Source organism: Eptatretus burgeri, chromosome 4 (assembly GCF_056783735.1).
Source record: "Eptatretus burgeri isolate ZD-2024b chromosome 4, Ebu_testis_v1, whole genome shotgun sequence".
Lineage (NCBI taxonomy): Eukaryota > Metazoa > Chordata > Myxini > Myxiniformes > Myxinidae > Eptatretus > Eptatretus burgeri.
In genome coordinates this window covers 92,043,031-92,065,286 of record NC_140964.1, presented here as the reverse complement: position 1 = coordinate 92,065,286, position 22,256 = coordinate 92,043,031, and the positions used below count along the sequence as shown (strand labels likewise).

At 43.2% G+C, this 22,256-nt stretch overlaps 1 protein-coding gene across 3 annotated transcripts in view; it reads left to right on the top strand.

Moving 5' to 3' along the window:
- LOC147028676 (seizure 6-like protein) overlaps nt 1–22,256 on the top strand; it is a 357,285-nt gene that overhangs the window by 223,040 nt on the left and 111,989 nt on the right. For all 3 annotated transcript variants that reach the window (XM_085879332.1, XM_085879333.1, XM_085879335.1), the window contains one exon: nt 13,289–13,484. In XM_085879332.1, coding sequence (XP_085735458.1) covers nt 13,289–13,484 — 196 coding nt within the window. The remainder of the gene's footprint in view (nt 1–13,288; nt 13,485–22,256) is intronic.

The window sequence follows — 22,256 nt, the reverse complement described above, 5'->3', positions numbered from 1 at the left end:
GTGTGTGTGTGTGTGTGTGTGTGTGTGTGTGTGTGTGTGTGTGTGTGTGTGTGTGTGTGTGTGTGTGTGTGTGTGTGTGTGTGTGTGTGTGTGTACGCGCACGTGAACGCGTACGGCGCATGCGTGTGCGTGTACGCGCACAGGCCAACTTTAACATTGTGCCCCCAGATAGCCATAACAAGTCAGACGAAGTTGTCTCATTGAACCATAGCATTTTTACATGTAGTTAAACTGTAGGTTGAATTTTTTTTCTCTCCATTGAATGTGCATTGTGTCCATATTATAACGGATTAAGTTAATCTAGTGTTTCACACTCTGTGTTGTCTCTTCACCCGATGTCAGTCTCTACTTCTATCAAGAGCCATATTTTTTATTTCTCCTCCTTATGAAGCAGATTTGTCTTTCTATGACAAGTATACTAGAAATCACATACAAAGTAATTAATCAGTAATGATGAGATATGTTTAGTTTTACTTTATGTGAAACCATACGAATGTATTTATCATGATATCTATGGATGTGGGAATTTTTTAGCTGACTTATTAGCCTCACATGTTTCCAAGGGCATGCCAAAAGCTATTGTAACAGTGGTGCCTGTAAAAGATTTAGTGAATGTGTCCATAATGGTTCTCAGATTTATTGCAATGGTGAGGCTCTAGTTTTGTTAAGTCTGTGGCTTTTCTGCAATGCAATAATTGAAGTGTATACCATAAACTAGATAAACATGTATTTGTCATTTTAGACAATGCTGGTTGAAATTATTTCAGTTGAAGTCGCAAATCCTATTGGGTTCCTTCTGGAAGACCGTTTGTCCCACTTTTGCCTGTTTCATAAAGCTCGAGTCACTGTTCATTTTCTGGAAAGCACAGTCATAATTTCATTGAAATATTGCACTCCTCTTGCCAAAACTATAACACCTGCGCAAAGAATTGTCATTTTAGACGATGCTTATGAAATATTTTCCTCATTATCAATGCTAGTTAGTTAGCATATTAGCCATATATGTATCTTCAAGTTGAAGTAATACACATCACAAAGAGAACCCTGTAAATATAGTATAGGCATAACCCAGTCGATGTGTACACAGGGCTGCAACCTTTTTGTATCAATTCGTAAAGTATGGGACCTTCCTGACTGGTATGAGGCCCACCTGAAGCTCATTACACATCATGAATGTTTAGCTCACGACCAACACAAAATTAATGAAGCAAAGCAATCCTAAATGATCTATCAGGTAATAACTTATTCCCAAATTGGAAACATAAAGAATAGTGAAAGCAATATCATGGAGTGACGAATTGAGTAGGGCCAGGCAGCGGGGATGCTCAACAAGGAGTTTTTCCAAATACCCAAATCAAGTCTATCAACATGACTTCAAACAGAATACCACAAGAGGATGAAAATCAGGATTCTTGATTTCTGCAGGATGTTTCAGGGATCATAATAATCAAACCCAGTATGAAAAGAATAAATGACTTGCCACCCCCATCACCGGTACTTGAGAACACGATGCTGCATACCACACTCCAAGGTCTGGGTGGGAGTGCATTCCCCACATCATGTGACAGCAAAATTGCCACTGAAATTCTCCTTCACATTTATTATTTTATGAAAGAATTTGAGTTTTTGGATTCCGTCAGCAGCAACTTTTCTTCCCTTTTCTGAGTGACCTGTTTCCTAAGCCAGTGAACTGTTCTGGATTTGTTTCTTTTGCTGTCAATTGTTGGCCACTTTTGTTTGTGTTGATTGGTGTTCGCATCGTTTGCTCATTTCCGTGCGTTTTGCATGTTTGTTTGGTTATTTTGATTTTGTATGTCTGCCTCAGCTGGTTGGGCCTCTCCATTTTCCCACTGATTCACACACATGTTTGCTTGTTTTTCCAGCCATCTTCTTGCTCTGTGTAGTGACTCATTAATTTTTGTTTACATTTTGCTTATATCTCCACTATAAGAGAGCCGTGTGTGTGTGTGTGTGTGTCTGTGTGTCTGTGTGTCTGTATGTCTGTGTGTCAGTGTGTCAGTGTGTCAGTGTGTCAGTGTGTCTGTGTGTCTGTGTGTCAGTGTGTCAGTGTGTCAGTGTGTCAGTGTGTCAGTGTGTCAGTGTGTCTGTGTGTCTGTGTGTCAGTGTGTCAGTGTGTCAGTGTGTCAGTGTGTCTGTGTGTCTGTGTGTATCACCAATTTTCTCAGAGATGGCTGAACGGATCTTCATCAAACTTTCAGAGGTTTATCAGTGAGTGCTGCGGAGTGTTTTAGGGGGAAAAGTATTCGAAAATTTTGAAGAAAAAAAAAGTTCGTTTTTTTTTTCATCACTCACTAGCGCCGAAGCCTTTTTCATGAATGACAGTTACATTCAAGTACACATACATATGAATAAATACAAAACAATCACCAGACATTTAAATACAAATATATCTCTCCAAGAAGCAGTCAAAGTTAGTGGTTCATCTCCTTCTTTTTCGTATTCTTCTTCTTCTTCTTCTTCTTCTTCTTCTTCTTCTTCTTCTTCTTCTTCTTCTTCCTGAACGGCACCACATTTATAGATTGCGGGGGGGGGGGGGGGCAAACAATCCAGAAACATCAACGGTACATTCACGAGCATCCATTTGAGGAATAACATGTAATTCCACTACTAAGGCAACACTTTTACAAATCCTTTTAGCCAATAATCTACAGGGTGTTTACAAAGTCCTGTTACCCCCTCTGCAGAACCTGGGAAATGAATATAATGAACACACAAGAGGTATAAATGTAAACTATGAATACTCCAAACTTTTATTGTCATAAAAAACACAAAATATTATCATTAACATGAACATATTGTTACGAATTTGGAATTTGATCGCACACAACATTCAGGTTCCTTTTGCTCAGTTATGTCGATAAGTGCATGTTCCATAGATAGCTCACCTTCCATTGTTTAATGGGCAGAAATCGATTAAATGCGCTGTGATTAAATATAATAGTTAGGGAGCGATCACAACACAAAGGAAGACGCCCTCCCCATCTTCTGCGAAGAGGAAGAAGAGCCCTCCCGTCCTGTGATTCATGGCGTAAACAACTTCCTCCCACCCGCGGTTGAGCAGGGGATGGAGCACGAGGGCATGTCACGCCGGGAGCGGGGGAGGGGCCGATAGGAATAAAAAAGGGACACTCTGCCTGACTCGAGTGGGTTCTGGGGTCTTGTTGGCGGGTCTTGTTCTTGGTTCTTGTTGGAGAGTTGTTCATCGGAGGAGTTGGTTCTGGTTGTCATGGTTCTTCGGCCTGGTGGTCGAGGAGTGTCGGCCTGGTTCAAGGGCTCGAGCTGGTTCAAGGTTGTTGTTCTGCTGGTGCTTCTTCGAGTTGGCTGTGCAGTCGGTGGTTCAAAGGGTCGTGCTGGTTCTGAGTTATCTTGGTTCGGCCTTTGTTCTGCTTCGTGGCCTCATCTTGATTTGGCTGGCTCTACCTGGAAAGTGACGCATCTTCGGGAAGGCTCGGTATTTCGTCTCATCAGCACGTGGTCCGGAGCGCAGGGGATCCACTGGAGCTCGGGAAGTATCACTGCTCACGGCGATTGGATCCAGCTCACCCTCGCTGGAGCCCGGGTCTGAACAGCTTGAAGACCACATGAGGTGGAGAGGCTCGAGATAGGTTCTGGGTTTCAGCTCATCTGTCCCTCCGAGTTGAAGTCCTTATTAAAGGCATCAGCCACCATTTCTTGGGTGTGTGTGTGTGTGTGTGTGTGTGTGTGTGTGTGCGCGCGCGCGACTGTGTGTCCGTGGGCCCGTCTAACAAGTAGAGAACTGATAAGTGCTTTGTGTGCTGTAAATGATTGCATTGCATTTATTGTATTCGGTATAGTTCTGCTCTTGCGTGCTTCCCTCGTTCCCCATTATTATTAATAAATACCCCAATTGTTGAATGTTTTCAGCTTGTCGCGTCGATTCTTTCATTGACTGAGCATGTTGTGTGTTAGGAATTAGAAAGCCGTTGGTTTGCGGTAAAAGGGGGACATTCGGACCGATGGTTCTCGGCGATTAAGCCACTCGGAATCGTGCACGGGACAGGCTCGCTTAAGCGGCTTGTTTCGTACGAGTTCCGTCGAGGGTGTGGAGGCTCGGTGGATCGCCACGTGGTCTCTGGGTATTTTGAACAATTGGCAAATTACTCTGTAACACGTGGTGGAAAAATTGGCCCTTCACGGTTCTTGCACAAGGACCCGTCGGCTTCGGAGTTATCCTGGCGGCGATCTATATTCCAGGCGATCGGTTGGGCCAAGCCGGCTCGCGGCTCCATCAGAGTGGTCGGCTCGTGGCCAATCCCCGGCCCCGTTACAATATATATGTATATATATATATATATATATATATTTACTATTATTTTATTATTTATTTATTTATTTATTTATATATGTGTGTGTGTGTTTATACATATATATATATATATATATATATATATATATATATATATATATATATATATATATATATATATATACATATATATATTTTATATATATATACACGTATATACATACACATATGCAAAACATACCAGGGTAGATGATAATAGGGGCGGAGAGGGGTGGGGGGGGGGGCGGTAACAGGACTTTGTGACCACCCTGTCGGGTATATTACATTTCTCTTTGTGAGAAGTTGATTTTGCAATCTCTTGGTTTGGGTTTCATGGTCCTGGTCATAATGGACAGTTGCAATTCCACGAGGTTTCTGCAACTCTCACAGGATTGCGAGTTAGACAGGTGACCATGACAGGCCATTTTGAAATCGCTCTACAGTGCCTAAACCTTTGTAGCTATGTGAAAGGTCATATTGAATGATCCCCTACCTCATTTCTTAGTTCGTGTAGGAAGTGTTTTATGCCCCCCCCCCAAGAAAAAATACCTGGAAATGCTGGGTACCACCTGCTAGTTTGCAATAAAGCAAACATGTGAACACTCGTAGCCAATCAGTGGAGTCCTTCCAGAGAGCCAATTGATGTAGCAGATACTGCACGGCACATTTGTAGCTCGCACGCTTTTCCTTACAAGCCTTCTCTTATTCACGAGTCATTCAACACATCAGTACTTCATCGTGACCTTTGTTCTGCATCATCAAGACAATTGAGCACTGTGGATTTAATTTGTTTGATGAACAGCCACGACAAAAACGAACGATTTTCCTCTTCTGCTTGCCATTTTCGAGCCGTAGCCGAAGCCAAGAAACCCTTTCTTCTTCACCAACTGCTGGAGAGAGGACGAATAAGTAATCATCAACCAGACCTCATTTGCAACATGTCATTGCATTTTAAATGTGAGTGAGATTTTTATTTTGTTTTGGTATAAACATCATCATCATCATAACCAGCACACTAAATGGAATAATCACCACACTCTGTTTGAACTTGTGTCCAGCTTATTCATTCCTCGTGTCCTCCTCCCTCTCCCCTTGCTTTCTTTCTTCTCCTCAACCATTCTTCCTCCAAGTATCTCTCTGCTGTGCTTGTCACCTCCGCCACCGAAGGTGAAGGAGGTTATGTTTTCACCCCTTTCTGTCTGTTTGCTTGTTTGTTTGTCTTTTTGTGTACAGGGTATCTCAAAAAGTTGTTGATGGATCCAGATGAAATTTTGTGGACAGGTTTGGGGTGTGACAAGGACGCAATGATTAGATTTACTTGAAGATCCGGATCCGGATTCGACCACTAGAATTTTTTAAGTGATTATTCTTCATTGAAAGATTGGGCAAAAATGATATATAGCACGATATCTCTAAAAGTTGTGGACGGATTCACATGAAACTTGGTGGACAGGTTGGGTGTGTGACCACGTCAGATTGATTCGATTTCAGTGAAGATCCAGTTCTGGATCCGAAGACTAGAATTTTTTAAAGTGATTCTTCACCATTGAGAGATAGGGCTCAAAAACTATATATAGCATGACATTTCAAAAATGTATTGAGCCAGATATGTTCTTGTGGATCAGGCATCACAGGGCAAAGGTATGAATTCGACCGAATGCCCTTCTAATTTAGTCTGCTATTGGTATGTTCCCCAATTTCCACTGTGTTCTGTTAAGTTCTGTGTTCTTGTCTTCCACAAGCCTGGAGTTTGTATACAAAAAAGGATAATAATCAACCAACAGTAATTTTGAATAAAATGCAACTATATCCAAGTAATTCAGCTTTAATTAGATCACCACCCAACAACAACAACAACAACAACAACAAGGAATAACTCACGTCCACCAACCAAACCAATCAAATCACGTGAACTGAGCCACTATGTTCACCAGATACAACGTCATAACGTTATTTAGTTACGGTAGACCAAAAATAACCTCACACTTCGAATGAAAATCCTTAGCACAGTTGCCTTCACGCAGATTTGAATTCACAACCTCTGGAATGCCAGTCAATTATCCTCACCACTCAGCTGTCACGTTTTTTTTCACTTCACAGCTTCCAGCAATCTGCTACTCATTTACGTTCGCTCTAGTGAACCTTGCTGCCTGATAAAATTCTGGAATTAATTGTCATTTCCTGACATATGCCTGGATGCTTCACTGCAGTCATTATATAATCCAAACTGCATCATGCATTTGCATCAAATTTCATGTTTATTCGCCTCGCCAGAAGGGAGAAGTTATTGTAATCGGTCTCTGTGTCATTGACTGAGTGTGTGAGTCCATACACAGATCTACTTTAATACAGATCATTCATTCTCACATGTAACATCCATTTCTACCCCTCCTCTTCCTAATTTCTTAATTTCATGAAATTGGAACAAGGATGTCTCATGTAACCATAATAAGTGAAGAATGCACAACTTCTGTGAAGCATCTACATCCACAGCCAATTGTGTTTCAAGATAACATTTGCAACATTTCGCTCAGACTTTGCAGCACAGCTCAGACCATGGCCTGAACCAGTGTGCCCTGGCAGTACCTCAATCACATTTCAAGCTGGCCGGTTGAGTCCATGACGAGCATGCCCAGGTGGCCATAGGCACAGTTCAACAAAGTTTTCTCATTTAACAATAGCATTTTTACATCTATCTTAACCAAAACATCATTGACCAGTTTAAGTACAATTTGACTTTATCCCTTGAATGTGGATAATAACCAAGGAGATGCTGTTGTCATGTTCCTGTGTTTTCATCAATCAGTGAGTCAGCACTAGTTTTCATATGTACTGTGATCTATATACCCTTGATGAGACTACATTGCTCAACAATCATCTTATTTTGAGGTATTTTTGAAATACAACGTTCAAGTCGATTAATTTTTCTGATACAGTAAAGGATAGTAAAATGCTTAACATGTCGAAGTGATATTGCTTTAGTTAAAATTAAAACTTTTACATTGCAATATTTTTTCCACTGCAGTTGCAGATTTGTGCTCTCTTATCCCCTCCTCCTGTCCAGGCTGGGGTTTCATCAAGGCAGTGTTCTGAGCCTTGTTCTTTTTCCAGTTTTTATCAATGATCTCTCCAACTCTGGAAAATCCTCTTTATCTCTTTGCTGATGATTCCACTCTCTGCTGTACCATCTGCCATCTCTTAGATCGACAAGCAGCAGCTTCGTCACTCTCTGTAGATCTCGATAAAATCACAAGCTGGTCCAGCATGTGGAACATGTCTTTCAATCCTGACAAATCTCACTCTCACTATGTCTCTCCGAAATGACCGCCTGGAACCCCCCACACCCCCTTTCTCGCCCCACCCCATTTACTTTCTCAACAATCCTCCTCAATAAGTCCTTTTATTCAAGCTTTTGGGCCTCACTATCTGCCATGATCTTTCTTGGGAAAACCACATTTCCAAAATGGCATCCAAAGCTAGTTGCCAACTGGGCATCCTCCATCGTGCAAAGGCTTTTCCTGGCACACTTGAGCTCCTGACCACATACAAAGCTTTCATCCACATCCTGATGGAGTACTGCTCTCCCCTATGAGCTGGTGCTCCCGCCTCACACCATTCTCGGCTTCACGCTGTGGAAATCAAGGCGTTTAAGATCGTTGGTATCTCCCGCGATGTGGCTGAGTCTTTAGGTCTCTCACTCTCTCATTACAGGCAGGTCAGTGGTCTTTCTGTCTTCTACCATCTCCTCTACGGCCTTGCCCCCCACCCCCCCCCCCTTTGCTCTGTCCCCCCTATGTTTCCGCAGGGTGCTCAATGTCTGCCAAAACCTCCCTTCTGGTGAAACTACCAAAATCAAGAATCACTGCTCACATTCACTTTTTCATTCCTCTTTTTTTCCGCCTCTGGAACAAACTGTCACACACTCTTCAATCCCACTTCTCCCTCCAAGCCTTCAAAACAGCTGTTCACCACCATCTCATATCTTTCCCCATCCAGAACTACGATCTTTTTTTTACCCCCTTTAATCCACCCCAAACCCACCTCCTTCATATTGTTGTGAAGCCGGGTGTTGGCAGCGAGCATGACGAGATGCCTCAGATGCGCGTGGTGCAGTCAGCCGCAGACCAGACAGAAGATGCGCTCGAGCACACGGGACGCAATCTCCCCATGCTCGACCCAACAACCACACTCTTTCTTCAGGATGGAGGGGCTTCTTCTCCTGGCCACTCGCCTCCATCGCGCGATTCCCTGGCCGTCTCCCATTGGGCAAGCCCACGGTAGGCGGGGCAACTCCCACCCTTCTGCACGGAGTCCCGATCAGAGGCGTTTGTAGCCCCGCCTACCTCCTCACCTCCGGCCACGTGCATAATGGTGATGGTTCTGAGTGGGAGATGGGGCGGGTGAGACGCCCGCTCCTTGCTGATTGGCCAAAGAGGGATGCCATGTTCATGTTAAACTCCGCCCACACACGCGCTCACCAGCGAGCGCGAAAAATGCTGTGAGCAGAGTGTTGTTGTTGTGAAAGCGAAGGTGGGCATTGTTGTCGTTGTTATAAGTGATGTAAAAGAAAACCCTGACTATCAAAATAACTCCACAGCACATGAACATTTAATTCCCATTAGACTAGGGACGGGACCCTAACTAGAAACATGTACTTACTGATATAATTGATCTATAGGACCTGGCTGTTGTGTGCACATGGCTGGCAGATTCGTAACAATATTCCCTGCTTTCCTTCCTGAAAGTCCCTGACATGTAAGGACCTGAAAGTCCCTGTAGTGTCCATCTTATTTACCCTGTGTACCGCACCCCATCCCTCTCCCTTCCACAGATCTCCTAATATATCTGTTCCCCACTGTTTTGTGCTTCCCTCTCCCACCCTCTTGTCTCCTGCCTCGCTATATGTTCTGTGTGTTCGCTCTTATACGAGCCTCGACATGGTATACAAAAAAAAGACTGATACAATTGAATGCTCTGAGTAACTTACCAAGAAAACTCCTTTTCACACTAGGAAAGTGGTTTCCGAAGAATTAATGAAGTTGTAAACTTTTACTCCAGAATTTGCTGACGAAAGGAGAAAACTTCAAAGTCAAGCATGCTATTAAAATAATGATGGCAATCAGGTTAAGGTCATAATATTACTTTTATACTTGGGCTCCAAATAATCTGTATTGCAATGGCTTTTTGTCGAACTTTTTTTCCCCCCATTTCCAGCTGCTTGCTGAGGCGGTGAAAGCAATTCCAAGGTTAAATAGTCGTGCAGTTAAAAATACGTGCAGCTTGCTAAATCCTCTCAGCCAGGAACAAACAAGGGTTTCATTTGAATGAAGAAAGTGATTATGGTAAAAAGTGGAAAGAAAAATAAATTATTAATAATCATTGGAATTGTCTTCAACGTTCCTGTTTCTGGCATTGTGAGATAAACAAGAAATAATTTAAATTAATGTTCAGATCTCAGAGGAGGAGAATTAAGTTCAATACCTGCTTATGCACAAGAAGAGTTCGTCTGCAAAAGAAGAAAAAACACTAACTTTATTTTTATTACTTTATAATTATCTCCGCAATTATTTCTTCAATCTTCACTGACTTCATAGGATGTGATAAATGTTATAAGAAGACTCCTTCGATACGTGTCATCATGCCAGAAATACTGACATCGAAACCTGCTCATTGTGGTTTCGGAATTTTTTGGCACCTGGGCCAACCTTTTCAGCTATGACTCGGTTTTCATGCTCTGAGTGGTTGTGGAATAGGCTGAGAATTTCGACTGTCACATTATCGAGCTTCGTTGATCTGATTCGAACCAATGATATGTTACAAGAGAGGAGCCAGACCCCCATTAAGAGCAGCAAAAGCTGTTGTTGCTCGCACTGCTGTGTTCAAGCAGATGGTAGTTTTCGTAATTGGATTTCCTTCGGTGGCAGCCAGTTGTGTTTCTGAACACTGTAACGATTCCTGTTCAGCATCTTCAGCATCCAGGAGGTTCTGAAGTTTGTGCGATTAGTGTCGGTTGGGAGCTTTTGAAACTTGCTTCTCGGTGCAAATGTCAACGTTCTTCTGTTGTCACTCAACTTCTAGGGTTTGCCACTTCAACCAAGATTTATGGTATTCTTGAGAACGTCCAGTCTCAATGATTGCGGCAGGGGTGAAATTACTTACAATTTGGCTTACTTAGGGGACAGCAAATAAATGATAAAGTTATCTGAAGAAGTGATGACATAAAGATCTAACGGTATTAAAGTCTTTGCTGTGAGGCTGTTACTCCACAAGCACATTCTCAATGTTACCAAGTGTCACTCGATCCAACACATCAAACTGCATTCCACCTGTTACAAAATCAGATTTATTTAACGTGTTGAGTCGCATGAGCATCATATGAAGTTAAAATGAACACTTTAATATGTTTTGATCAAGGGAGTCAAAAGTCTGTGTCGGAGTGGCGACCCGTCCAGGATTGTGCCCAATAGCCAAGGAGACTGCTTAGGCAGCACCAACGTTCTGCACAGAGTGTGGTCCCAATGGATGGATGGAGTCAAAAGTGTCACCCAGCTTCAATGTAATCGGGAGAAAATGAAGCAGCTTGCTCTGGTGGCCTTAATTCTTCATTTGCCTCAACATATTGTAGCTATAAGTTTAAATGTATGTACTCCTCTCTCTCTATTTTTCTCTCCTCTTTGCCACTGCATCTTTTTTTTTTCCTGTCCTTTGTGATTACCCCATGCATGCGAAGCGAAAAGCTGAGTTAAGCAATTGGTTCATATCTGCCCATCTGTCGATCTACAAATGTCAGTTCATGATGGAGGAACAACTTGTTTGAATTGAATATTATATTTTGAACACAAATCGGAACATGAATCTGAAAACAAACCTGCTGTTCAACACTCTGAATTCGTCCCGATCTGTGCAGAGAGGAGTAAGATAAGGCTGATTCCAAAGGTTCAATTCTTCACACTCATAGGAATCATTACTAGAGTATATTTAAGGTTTATGGTAAAATAAAATTGCTGGTAAGACTGGATGTTGATGTATGGTTTTTTTGTTAAGTTTTTAAACCCTTTGAACACTGAAGTCCTTGGACTTTTGGTTCTCCCCCATCCTGGGCTCCCTGGATAAAAATTGGGCCGCTCTGGTATATGGATGTTTAAATTAAATAGCTGCTGGTAAACTGGACACTCTAGCGTATGGAGGTTTGAATAGTGGCCGGTAAAACAGCCGCTAGGGTATATGGAGGTTTGAATAGCTGCCAGTAAAATGGACACTCGGGCGTATGGAGGTTTGAATATTGGCGGTAAAATGGCCACTAAAGTAAATGGAGGTTTGAATAGCAGCCAGTAAAATAGACGCTCGGGTATATAGAGGTTTGACTAACAGCTGGTAAAATGGATGCTCAGGTAAATGGAGGTTTGACTAGTGGCCGGTAAAATGGACGCTTGAGTAAAAGGAGGTTTAAATAGTGACCGGTAAAATGGATGCTCGGGTAAATGGATGTTTGAATAACAGCTGGTAAAATGGATGCTCAGGAAAATGGAGGTTTGACTAGTGGCCGGTAAAATGGACGCTTGGGTAAAAGGAGGTTTAAATAGTGACCGGTAAAATGGATGCTCGGGTAAATGGATGTTTGAATAACAGCTGGTGAAATGGATGCTCAGGAAAATGGAGGTTTGACTAGTGGCCGGTAAAATGGACGCTTGGGTAAAAGGAGGTTTAAATAGAGGCCGGTAAAATGGACGCTTGGGTAAAAGGAGGTTTAAATAGTGGCCGGTAAAACGGACGCTTGGGTATATGGAGGTTTGAATAGTGGCTGATAAAATGGTCACACACACACACACACACACACACACACACACACACACACACACACACACACACACGCATTTAAAGGCCATTTCCCCGCTAAAGCAGGGGTTAGCCTTGCGGGCCCCATGACAATCTTCTCCACTTTACCCTGTTTTCTGCATCGGGGTACACACCGGGAGAATGATAAAATGGTCACTCGGGCAAAATGGAGGTTTGAATAGTGGCCGGTAAAACAGACGTGAGGATTCAAAGGGTTAACTCTGTGACTATGGCACACTATTCTTTTGAATGGCAATCTATAAAAGTTCCTTTCGCAGATGCACTCTTCCTGACTCTCAGTCATGTTTTTCTCTGACACATTGCCGAGAACTAACAAAAAAAAAAAAGTGGCGGTGGCACTAACAAAAAAGACAGGAAGCAGAGCTGGAGGTGGCAGAGTTAAAGATGCTGCGATTCTCGTTGGGAGTGACGAGGATGGATAGGATAAGAAATGAGTATATTAGAGGGACAGCGCAGGTCGGACGGTTTGGAGACCAAGTGAGAGAGGCGAGATTGAGATGGTTTGTACATGTGCACAGGAGGGAAGCGGAGTATATCGGGAGAAGGATGTTGAAGATGGAGCCGCCAGGCAGGAGGAGAAGAGGAAGGCCAACGAAAAGGTTCATGGATACGGTGAGGGCGGACATGCGGGTGGTTGGAGTGTCAATGGAAGATGTGGAGGATAGAGCGAAATGGAGACGGTTGATCCGCTGTGGCGACCCCTAACGGGAGCTAGCCGAAAGAAGAAGAAGAAGAAGATATTGCTGAGAACGTTTTCTGTTTCTCTCACTTAATTGTGTCACCCTACATGTCTGTCGTTGGGAAGGCAATGGAAAACCACCCAGTATATCCCTAGCCAAGAAACTGCTCTGGCAGCATCGATGCTCTGTGAAGAGTATGGTACATCAGAATCAGAATCACATCTGTCCTCGAATCATTTGACAGCACGCATCACTGAGTCAACGAGAGTCACAGTGTATAACAATGTGTAAGACTTACCATTATGGGCAGTGCAATGTAGGGTAATACATTTGGGTGAGAAGTAATATTTATATTGTGGCGAAGTGGGTGAGATGTGATCTGTAACTTTGGCAATTTACTTTCTCTCTCCGTTTTCCCCATCAGCTGAAGAGCTTACACCTGTTTCCTGATGAGGAGCTGTTGGTGGAAGGTCTCGGACCTGGGTCAAAGGTCACAGCGCTGGCCAATCAGACACTACTTGTTGAGGGTCAGGTTGTACGAAGTTTTACCAATCAGATGCTGGTGCGGTTTCGCAGTAGACGGCCTCACCATCACGGTTCCTTTCGCTTCCATTTCCAAGGTGACTTCATTGTTAAAATGGTGTGTATCATACTGAAAATGTCATATATCTGAGCACAATATACCACAAGTACAATAGTGGGGCAACTTAGCTAAATATAGCATAACAATTGTGCATTTTGTGACGAAAGATGGCCCAATATCCCAATCTGTTCATAATATGATAGGCTACTAGTGTGCCAAATTTGGTGCTTTCCTCACAAAATGCACAATTGATATGCTAAGTTGCCCCACTACAAGGTTATCTTGAAATGGTAGAAACAACGTTGTGGATATCATTAATGATGCAGTTTAATTGCATTTTTTTTTTATTACTTTAAAATAATATTCTGTAAATAAACTTTTCAGAGTTGTTTTCACTCTTATCTTCTTGAGTCCAGCTTGTGATAATTAATATCGAGTAAATAAATAATTATATTAAGAATCCTAATAAATGTTGTTGGAATCTTCATTGCAAAAATGATTAATTAACTTATTGTAAACAAATGCTGCTCTGTAAGAGTTGAATCTGGCTTTAACCCAATGTAGAAGATTGCCGCCAATATAAGCAATTCATTCCAGACAAATAACCCATTGTGAGTCATTAATAGCAATCATTTGACACCAATGCTTTTCTGCCAAAGCCATTTTCAAAAAGTGCTTCCGCTGATGGCAAATTTGAATTTGAGAGCACAAGAGGAGTACTCAGATGCAAAATAGATTTTCTTTGCTGAAATCTTTAATGTGTGGTTCATGTCCTCATGTGTGCTTTCTGCCCTTGATGGAGAAAAATGAACACAAATACTGATATGGTCCTATAAGATGCAAAAAAGGCAAAATTTTAGAAAAGCCAAACTTAAATCATTTGCCCCTTCTTCCTTTATATAAATTTAGAAGGGACAGACCAAATTTAAGATTGTAGAAAGGGAAAGGAAACAGGTAGGGATGCAGAGAGGATGCTTTGGATCAGTGGCTCTCAATCTTTTACAATAATGGGCTGCACTTGCAGGTCTCGATGTGTTACGTGGGCCTCACCCACATAACTTACTTCCTCTGTATCCATATTAAAATGTTTTGTATCTGTTATCTGTAAACTGTTATTTTATGTCTTTTATCTGCATATGTAACCTTGTAAATAACCAATTTCAAGACGCATTTTGAAATTTTACACGACATTGGAGTTTTTATGTGTGAGGCACTTATAACCAAGGCACGTGACCTTTTAGAGCACACTCGTTGGTTACGACATAATTTCTGGTGAAAGAAAAAAAACATAGCAGGATCTTTACTTTTTTTAAAAATGGGATGTTACTTTGCTTGCAGCAGTGTGCTGATTGGGCCGTAGGTTGAGAACCACTGCTCTGGATATAGCTTTGTTTCGAGCGAAAACTCGTACAGTCGACCCCAAACAAAGGTGGCATTAATTGGGGCCATAAAAGTACTGTAGTAATATTTGTCGAACTTTCCCAACTTTTTCATGATTCATGACAAAAAATAAAAATTAAAAATAAATACTATGAGAAAGGAGGGGTGGGGGAGTAAGGATGGAGAGAGGAACAGGGGAGATAAGAAGGAGGGGAAAAGCTAGGAAGTTCTTAGATGGGAGGGGGTGGGAGCAAGCAAGATGGGGGAAGAGAAGAGGGGTGAAGTGGGAAGGGGAGGGGTTTGGGAGGAGGTAACCGAGGAGGGTGTTCTGGACTTCCTTTTGGTAGAGGGACATGAGGGGGAAATGGGGAGAAGGGTTCTCAACTTGCTTTTAGTCGTGGGACTTGTGGAGAAGTGGGGAGCATGGGAGCATGGTGGAGGGGGAGGCAGCATGAGGGGAAGGGAAGGCAGTGTGAGGGGAGGGGAAGGGAAGGCAGCATGAGGGGAGGGAAAGGGAAGGCAGCATGAGGGGAGGGAAAGGGAAGGCAGCATGAGAGGAAGGGAAGGAAAGGCAGCATGAGGGGAAGGGAGGGCACGATGAGGGGAAGGGAACGAAAGGGAGCATAAGGGGAAGGAAAGGCAGCATGAGGGAAAGGGAAGGAAGTCTAAAAGGAAGGGAAGGGAAGGCAGCATGAGGGAAAGGGAAGGGAAGGCAGTGCAAGGGGAGGGGAAGGGAAGGCAGTGTGAGAGAAGGGGAAGGGAAGGCAGCATGAGAGGAGGGGAAGGGAAAGCAGCATGAGGGGAAGGGAAGGAAAGGCAGCATGAGAGGAAGGGAAGGAAAGGCAGCATGAGGGGAAGGGAAGGCAGGATGATGGTAAGGGAAGGTAGTGTGAGGGGAAGGGAAGGGAAAGCAACATGAGGGTAAGGGAAGGAAAGGCAGCATGAGGGGAGGGGAAGGGAAGTCAGCATGAGAGGAAGAGAAGGCACGATGATGGGAAGGTAAGGCAGTGTGAGGGGAGGGGAAGGGAAGGCAGCATGAGGAGAAGGGAAGGAAAGGCAGCACGAGGGGAAGGAAGGCGGAATGAGGGAAATGGAAGGGAAGGCAGCATGAGGGGAGGGTTAGGGAAGGCAGCATAAAAGGAAGGGAAGTGAAAGCAGCATGACAGGAAGGGAAAGGAAGCCAGCATGAGGGGAAGGGGAGGGAAGGCAGCACAAGGGGAGGGGAAGGGAATGCAGTGTGAGAGAAGGGGAAGGGAAGGCAGCATGAGGGCAAGGGAAGGCAGCATGAGGGGAAGGGAAGGCAGCATGAGGGGAAGGGAATGCAGCGTGAGGGGATTGGAAGAGAAAGTATCATGAGGGGAAGGAAAGGCAGCATAAGGGGAAGGAAAGGCAGCATGAGGGAAAGGAAGGCAGCATCAGGGAATGGGAAGGGAGGTAAAACACGCCCAAACAGCAACATTTTCTTTTTAACCACCGGGTTCCATACAAAACTGGGCGGGAGCAATTAAAACCCATGCTATCAACCTGGCAAAGGCCTGCCTGCATGCATGCATGCTCGCACATGCAGCCACCTTTGCACCCCTCTGGTCGGCTCACTCCAAATCTTATTTGTACATCCTGTACACTCTGGGGAAGCCATTTTAAATTAAAAACTAAACTGTCAGTCCTTAACAATCCCCTTAACAGAGAGGGAGGGGTGGGGATGAAGGGGAGGGTGGGGTTAAGGGTTGGGGTGGGAGAGAGAGGGAACAGTGGCAGATCCAGGGGGGCACACCCAGTGCGTGCCATCCCTAAACCCCTCCCCTCCCATTAAAAGAGAACGCTTTTTCACATGTTTAAATGAGGTGTATACAACCGAATGTATGGTCTCAGAATGTGTGAAAGGAAACACTCGTACAGTGAGTTTTTCAAACAATTTCCACCATAAAGACGAAATATGCAGTCACTTTTGCACTCCTCTGGTCATGATAAAGTAGGTAAGCCTACTTAATATTGCATAGCATTTCAAAAATTTTAAAAATAAAATCTGGAACGATTATTTTGAAGATAATGCTTTATTTATTGAATTGTCTACGTTTTTGAAGTGCACTTCCACATTGTGCGAAAATCAGGGTCTGTTAGGTACTCGACATTGTTGAAGAAGATGGATATCAATTAGGTATTTTTGGTATCGTTTGTTTATTGTCATTTTAATTTCCTGATTGAACAACAACAACAAAAAACAAGTGGTGCCAGGAACAACAAATCCCACCCATTTAAGGCATAAAGTTATTTTGGGGATCAAATTTAAATTTGATACATCCTTAACCTGAATGTTGATTATAAGGAATAGAATAAGGAATATTTTAGTCTTAGTTTGAAGTCAATTAAACCATTTTTGACGAAGTTATGACCGTAATATGATTTTGAACTTTCAAGGCAACGTAAGGTCAAAGGTCATGGTGTCAAATGAAAGCCAATAAAGGACTTGATATACAGTATGTCTTCCATAGTAAACACGCATATTCCTAACCTTTTTTGATATATAATGGAAAATTTGTAATTTTGACCGATGACCATGACCCCCAAAACTTCGGACCCCACCAATCTTCACAAATATGCATTTTTCACAATAGGAATGGGTAGGATTATAAGTAACAAATAGAATAAGGTTCACTATAAGCTAAGTTTGAAGTAAATCAGATCATTTTTGACGAAGTTATGAGCGAAAAACGATTTTGATCTTTTCGTGACCTTGACCTTGACCCTTGATCGAATTGGACCCAAAAGTTAATGGGGTCGTCCAAGGTTCATTGCCCACCTGTGTATTAAATTTGATAGTGTTTGCTAAAGCCGTTTTGCCGTAAAGTTGCTAACAGACAGACAGACAAATAAACAAACATACAAATGAAAAATCGTGCTTAGCACGACACTTGGCGAATTAGTTGACCTTTCCGTGTGGTGGTCCAAGCTGTAATGTCATGGAATGTGTGGTGTTTATTTGTTCGTACATTAATAAAATGATGCGACGTCACAAATAACAATTATCAGGCACGCGTTGTCATGGTAACGGCAGCAGATTGAAAATTTTCATAACTCATTTAAAGCCACCATGTGACATTCAACAACTTATCATCGGTGCTTGTTGCCTTCATTCTGATTGTAGATAATATTTGAAAATACCTAGGAACATTGCTTTTCAACCAGCTTTACGATCCCGTGATCAGGTTTGAAATATGTTGTAAAACAAAAATATGTATTTTATATGTGCGTTTTTCATGTTTTGGGTGACCCTGATCTTCACCTTGGGTCAATTTCGATCAAACTTTGTACACATGTTAATATTACATGCATAAATGGACAGTATAAGTTTCAATATAATAAGTGCAAAACTGTTTGAGAAATAGCCATGTGTAATTCACAAAATTCCCCATTGGTTTATAATGGGCGATAATATAAAGTGATGCAGAATCCAGATCCTGATCTTGAACATCACCAAAAGTCACATATCTTTTTGCACTGTGGATTTCTATCAGCTGTTAAAATTTCATCCAAATCGGTTAAGAATTGTGACCTGTAGAACGAATAGAATTTTTGACGTAACGTTGTGACGTTAAGTGCGATTATGACGTGATTTGATCCCAGACTATTTCAGCAAGATTGGCTATCACGTGTTAAAATTTGAGAACGATTGCTTCGGTAGTTTCGGCTGCACACGAGCGTAAATATATTTTTTTTAATGACGTCAATGGGCAAGACTTTGACATCATACGCTTGCGAAAACTATGCGTAATTTGTAATAAGATGCATTTAGTAATCATTTAGATATTTGAATGAAGTTTAATTTGGCGGACATAACTGAGTTATGTCCAAAAATGTGTTTTCACATTGTGTGACATCACGTCGCGACGTTTAGTCCGATTAAGACGGGGTTTGGGCGCAGACCGTCTCAGGTGGATTGCCTATCAGGTGTAAAAATTTAAGAACGACTGGTCCAGCCGTTGGGCTGTAGACGACCGGACAAACCAACAAACGGGAACAGACTAACATACTTGACAAAATCGAAGATTTCGCCAAGTAACAAACCGGACGATTACAATATCCCGCTCCCTCTCTCCGGGGGGCGGGATGATAAAAAATAAAAAAGCGGAAGGATGTAGTTCTTCAGAAAGGGCGAAAATTCAAAGCAATATGCACAGTTTTTTTTCTTCAAAAAAGACAATCAAAGGATCATGATGCGATTCAGAAAAATGGTAATAAAACAATTAGCCATGTTTCCAAAGGTGGTCGTGTTGCAACGAAATTTATCCGTTTCTTAGAATACAAGAAATCTCGACTTCTTATCTCATCCTATGAACGTTTAATTATTTATTTTTTAAAATCAAAACGAATCAGAATCTTCACATTGAATAATAAAGATTCTGAAATGACAAGCAATTAAACAACTTATTAAAATTAATTCATGCTATCCACTGAGGCCATTAAAAAAAATCCTAATTTGACTTTCTTTCTGTTGTCAGATGTGTGCAAGGGAAGTAAACTCCAAAAAGAAACAGCCACAAAAAATGTTCCCCTTGCTCTGCGAAGCAAAATTAAATTTTTCAATGCAATGTAAATTTTTGCACCCTCCCTGACCTAAAAATCCTGGATCCGCCCCTGGGAAAGTGGGAGGGGAGGGGTCAGAGAGAGGATGGAGAGAGAGGGAGAGAAGAGGGAGTGTGGTGAGAGAGGGGAGGGGGGAGAGAGAGGGGATGGGAGAGTGAGAAGAGGGGAGAGTGAGGAAGGGGAGAGGGGGGATTCTGGCAGATGTGATGTTCAGTTTAACGTCCATCCAAGAGATGGCACACACATTGATGAATCACCTTGCCTGTGAAACACCAGGATGACAGTTTATAGCTGGATCAGAATTCAAACCCAGGCAAGACATCTTAGGGATGTGTGCGTGTCCTGTCCTGATCTGGTGATTCATTGCTTTGTAACAAGTGAAAATATTTTTCTCTCATTGTAATCAAATTTATTTTGTCTTCCAAACTCTGGAGATGTCCCTATGGAGAACTGTGCCGTGGTATCCCCATGGAAGCTTGCAGAGATCAAAGCTTGAAGAGCGCTCTAAACAAGCATTACAACATAACGGTTGAAGAAACTTTGAAAAACGAAACGTTTAATTTTTGTGTGAACCGCTGCGAGTGAACGACTTTCTCAGAATGACAGAGCGCGAACGACTCCTCAGAATGACAGAGCGTGAACGACTCCTCAGAATGACAGAGCGTGAACGACTCGCTCAGAATGACGGAGCGTGAACGACTCGCTCAGAATGACGGGAGCGTGAACGACTCGCTCAGAATGACGGAGCGTGAACGACTCGCTCAGAATGACGGAGCGTGAACGACTCGCTCAGAATGACGGAGCGTGAATGACTCGCTCAGAATGACGGAGCGTGAACGACTCCTCAGAATGATGGAGCGCGAATGACTTGCTCAGAATGGCAGAGCACGAATGACTCGCGCAGAATGGTGGAGCGTGAACGACTTGCTCAGAATGATGGAGCGCGAACAACTCGCTCAGAATGATGGAGCGCGAATGACCCGCTCAGAACGAGAGAGCACGAACGACTCGCTCAGAATGACGGAGCGCGAATGACCTGCTCAGAACGACGGAGCAGGAACGACTCGCTCAGAATGACGGAGCGTGAACGACTCGCTCTGAATGATGGTGCGTGAAAGACTCGCTCAGAATGACAGAGTGCGAACGACTCGCTCAGAATGATGGAGCGCGAATGACTCGCTCAGAATGATGGAGTGTGAACGCATCGCGCAAAATGATGGAGCGCGAATGACTCGCTCAGAATGATGGAGCGTGAACGACTTGCTCAGAATGATGGAGCGCGAACAACTCGCTCAGAATGATGGAGCGCGAATGACCTGCTCAGAACGACGGAGCACGAACGACTCGCTCAGAATGACGGAGCGCGAATGACCCGCTCAGAACGACGGAGCACGAACGACTCACTCAGAATGACGGAGCGCGAACGACTCGCTCTGAATGACGGTGCGTGAAAGACTCGCTCAGAATGACAGAGTGCGAACGACTCGCTCTGAATGACGGTGCGTGAAAGACTCGCCCAGAATGACGAAGCACGAACGACTCGCCCAGAATGACAGAATGCGAACGACTTGCACAGGATGATGGAGCACTTTTGTTGTTGGTGTTGTTGTGGTTGCATTAAATCTGGGCTGGATCAAAAATGCGTGATCAGAACACGGGTTATATGAGGGTCACCTGTACAGTATTCAGCGACAGTGTGAATGTTGCAGAGCACTTGCTAAGTGGCTTAAGTACTGAAGGAAGCACTCCAACGAAATGGTTGATAAGGAACTGCTGGCTTGGCAAGTGATTAGCGATCCGTCCTCTTATTAAACACCTCCCGGAGAAGCTGAAATGTTAAATATTCCGAATTGGATAAATGAACATTTTTTTAGCAGTCGGAACTGTTGCTATGTTCAATTCTGGAACTTAAATTTTGTCATTCCGCTTAGGCCTTAGTTATTTTATAACTTGGTTTACGCAGTTCTTCAGCTAAAATGTAGGGTCGGTAGGTCGAAATATAAATATAAATATAATTTCAATTTTTAGAAATTATATATTTTAATGATTTTTTTTCGGATGTTCCATGGAAAAGACAAGGGTAGGTGGGGGGGGAGGGGTGGGGGGAAATAAATATTGTTGTAGATTTCCGCCCGCCGGCGTGCGAACGACTGCGTCTAACCAATAGCGGTCGCTTCGCCCACCGAACGGACAATCCAGTCGTGACTTTCTGGAACAACGCCAGAAACCAGTCACGGGTGGGTTTTTAATCCCACCACAACCTTGTCCGCACTCTACCCGCGTGCTACAAGGTCCGATCGCCAAATCTTTGATTTACCTAATTATTCGTGCAGGTAGGTTACCGTGAGATTGTACCTCAATGGGACCGCTTGGAAACGAGCCGCTTAAGCAGCTCGCTTCCTTTTGGGATAACCGAGCGGGGTATTATCACACAGTCCCTTTGGACCCGATCACTTTACCAACTATTTAAAAACCAACTATATTCCGAGTACAAGATGGGGGCAGTTCAATGAGGGAATGGACGTAACGAACAGGTTTACATTCACACAAGGAATTTGTTCTAATAAAGCACGTATGGAATTAAACAAGGCAAAACACGTATGCAATTATACAAGCAACAAAAGCACGACAAAAGAACTACAACCGTCTACTTATTATGTACAGTCACTTGCACTTAACAGCAGTTCCTACTTATTAGCCGGGCCCACGGACACACGTATGCACACACACACACACACCCAAGAAATGGTGGCAGAGGCCTTTAATAACGAGCTCCAGCTCGGAGGACAGGTGAGCTGAAACCCAGAGCCTATCTTGAACCTCTCCACCTCGTGTGGTCTTCAAG